Source organism: Protobothrops mucrosquamatus, unplaced genomic scaffold (assembly GCF_001527695.2).
Source record: "Protobothrops mucrosquamatus isolate PMUCROS unplaced genomic scaffold, P.Mucros_1.0 scaffold4145, whole genome shotgun sequence".
Classification (NCBI taxonomy): domain Eukaryota; kingdom Metazoa; phylum Chordata; class Lepidosauria; order Squamata; family Viperidae; genus Protobothrops; species Protobothrops mucrosquamatus.
The window spans coordinates 35,225-38,046 of NW_015390073.1; the positions used below are offsets into that span (position 1 = coordinate 35,225).

Sequence of the window (2,822 nt, forward strand, 5' to 3'; positions counted from 1 at the left end):
GAAAAGGTGGCGGAACTCAAACCTGGCCACGCCCTCATCAAACCCTAGGACCGCCCCTTTAGAGAACAGGAATGCAAGTAAAATTTGGGAGGGGCTATTTCCGGTGTGGGAGGGGCTATTTCCGGTGCGGCCGGCCCGGAAAAAGGTGCCGGAACGCGGTTCCGCCGCGTTCCGGCTGAAAAAAAGCCCTGTGTATGTGTGTATATGTGTGTGTATATATGTATAAATATATATATGTATGTGTGTATGTGTGTTTGTGTGTGAGTGAGTGAGTGTGTGTGTTTGTTTATATATATATATATATATATATATATATATATATATATATATATATATATATATATATATATATATATATATATATATATATAAGAACTTTATTTACCTTTTGTTTCGCAAAGCCAGGATCAATGACGAAAACAACACCGTCTATTGTCAATGATGTCTCAGCAATATTAGTTGATACGACCACCTGTCGAAAAAAGACACGAGGGTTTTCTGCTGCCCGTGTTGCACAGAAACATTAAATGTTGGGGGCACATAAAAAATGGCTTATGGAAGCCAGGTGCAACTTCCAGGCAGAGGGGGGGTCCGTCAGACCAGGCAGAAAAACGGTGGAGTAACCGAAGAGCAGATTAAAGGGGAAAACTTGCAACGCGCAGTTGTCTCGTATTGGCTGGGTGCTCCTACGCTGATCGTACCACCATCGTGCCCCTTTCAAAATACTTCACATTTCTACTTAAAACTCAGGACTCTGTGAAATGCAGGACTGTCACTTAGGTCAAACAATCCCATTCCAGGCCAGTTGCACCTTAGAAGTATTTTTTTTCAAAAATAAATGTTTTATTAATCTTCTATTTTCACAATCAAGGGCCCATCAGACCACGTGATGACGGAGTCCATTAGTGATTCCGTGCCGCACGTGAGCTTCTTCAGACTAAGTCCGATGTCACACCCTCCAGTACATCCACTTTTCTTCTGGCAATAACCATTTTCCCCCACTAAGCAAATACAATTCTTAACTGTTGTTAGTAAATATACAACTGCGTATCAACATTTGTTACATTTTTCTCATAGTGTCAATAATATCAGTTTAGAATATCTTTTCTAACCAAAACATATCTTAGTTGCATTGGCACTCAGTTTCCATTTACTTAGTCCATATCCTATTTTTGCTTCTTTTTTTTTCATTTTAATTCCCCATCCGCGTTCAAAATATCCCAATCATTTATAATTTCAGAACAAGTTATGTTTGGGGAACCCAAAGCTTCCCTTAGTCCAAGTTCTTAGCATATTCTTATTTCGCTTTTCATGCCCAGATACGATATTCTGATTACAAATTCTATCTATCTAGTTAGAAGTATTTTTAGGGCTTGTCCCAGGAGACCTGCATTTCAAGAAACAACTGTGAAAAATTGCAGGTCAGGTGTGGCTGATGGGAAAAATCATCTTCTCTGTTAACTTGCTTCCCAACTTTACGGCCTGACAATGTACAATAGTGGCCAAAATTGTGGAAACCTTTTGGGAAAAGTGCACCGTAGAAATGCCCCCTTTGGTTAAGTTTCCACCCATTTTTCTTCTAATTTCTTTATAATTGTAGCCTCGTTCACTTAATAAATACTATTTTACATCGCTTCCTGGACGATCGGTCAACTCTTTGCACCATGACTTTAATTTTATTACGTTTTACAAGCTCACTAAGTGAAAGAACACACAAAAAAAACCCAACCCACTTGATGGCCATCACATAACACACTGACAAATGTCCTCCTCTCAGCTTCAATACAGGACATCAATAACTGGATCCTACTGTGATCTGATTGGCTCATGGCCAAAACAAGATGACACCCGATTGGCTCTCTAAACACTCGTGCTCATTGGCTACAATCAGGTGAAGGAAAGCTACTTGATATCAACTTGAGCAAGTGGTGCTTCCTTTTTCTGTTTATTTGGCTATATCTTTTCATAGAATACAGTACAGATAACTGAACAAACTTGGTTGCATTACATTCTTGATTAAATGATCTTTCCATTGATATATAATTTTATGGTACTACTCCCCAAAAAAGTGGTGTTATTAGCCATCAAACCTCAAAAATACACTTTTCCCAAAAGGTTTCCACAATTTTGGCCACTACTGTAAAGACTTTGGGCTTGTAAGACACACGTGGGCTCCCGATGCCGTTAACTGGTATGGAATTAAAATTATTCACTCCTCCTAAACGAAGATACACAAGTTAGGCTTCCTTCCAATCTAACCTACCCAATTCCCCATAAGGGAGATCTGCAAAACACCTTATAATTTTATACACTGCAAAACAGTCCAGTACAAACTTGGATTGTGCACCAAGCACAATTATATCTGATGGAAAGGATGCCTAACTTTGCAGTATTGAGAAAAATAGCTTTTTTTTTGGAGGGGGGTGTTATTTTCTTCCTATTACTGTAGAAATAAGCTATGTGGATTAGGCAGATCCATCAGGGCTGTGTGTGTGTCAGCTACTGATATTCTGCAAGGACCTGCTAAGTATTTGCAACTACCCAAAAAAGAGAGAGTTTTTTTTCATGTTTTCCAGAAAAGGAACCGGGCATTCAGGATTCATCTATTATTGCATTACAAAAGCTCCAATGTTTGTATGCTTGGACCAAACTTAGCAAACAAAGCCAGTGTTCTTAATTTGAGGGAGGGGGAAAAAATGGAAAACGACCATGAGTTCGTAACAGGATAACCGTAACTTACTACTGCCCTAGCTTGGTCAACTTGAAATATGCGTCCAGCCGTCTATTTACGTCACAGAGGCTTATTCCCCCCAATGCAAAAG

General features: G+C 39.4%; 1 protein-coding gene across 1 annotated transcript in view; it reads right to left on the minus strand.

Annotated features, from left to right (window-relative positions):
* Positions 1–2,822, minus strand: part of DHX15 (DEAH-box helicase 15) — a 28,459-nt gene that overhangs the window by 17,214 nt on the left and 8,423 nt on the right. Inside the window, exon 4 of the mRNA XM_015828002.1 lies at positions 386–472. Within this exon, the coding sequence (XP_015683488.1) occupies positions 386–472 (87 nt within the window). The remainder of the gene's footprint in view (positions 1–385; positions 473–2,822) is intronic.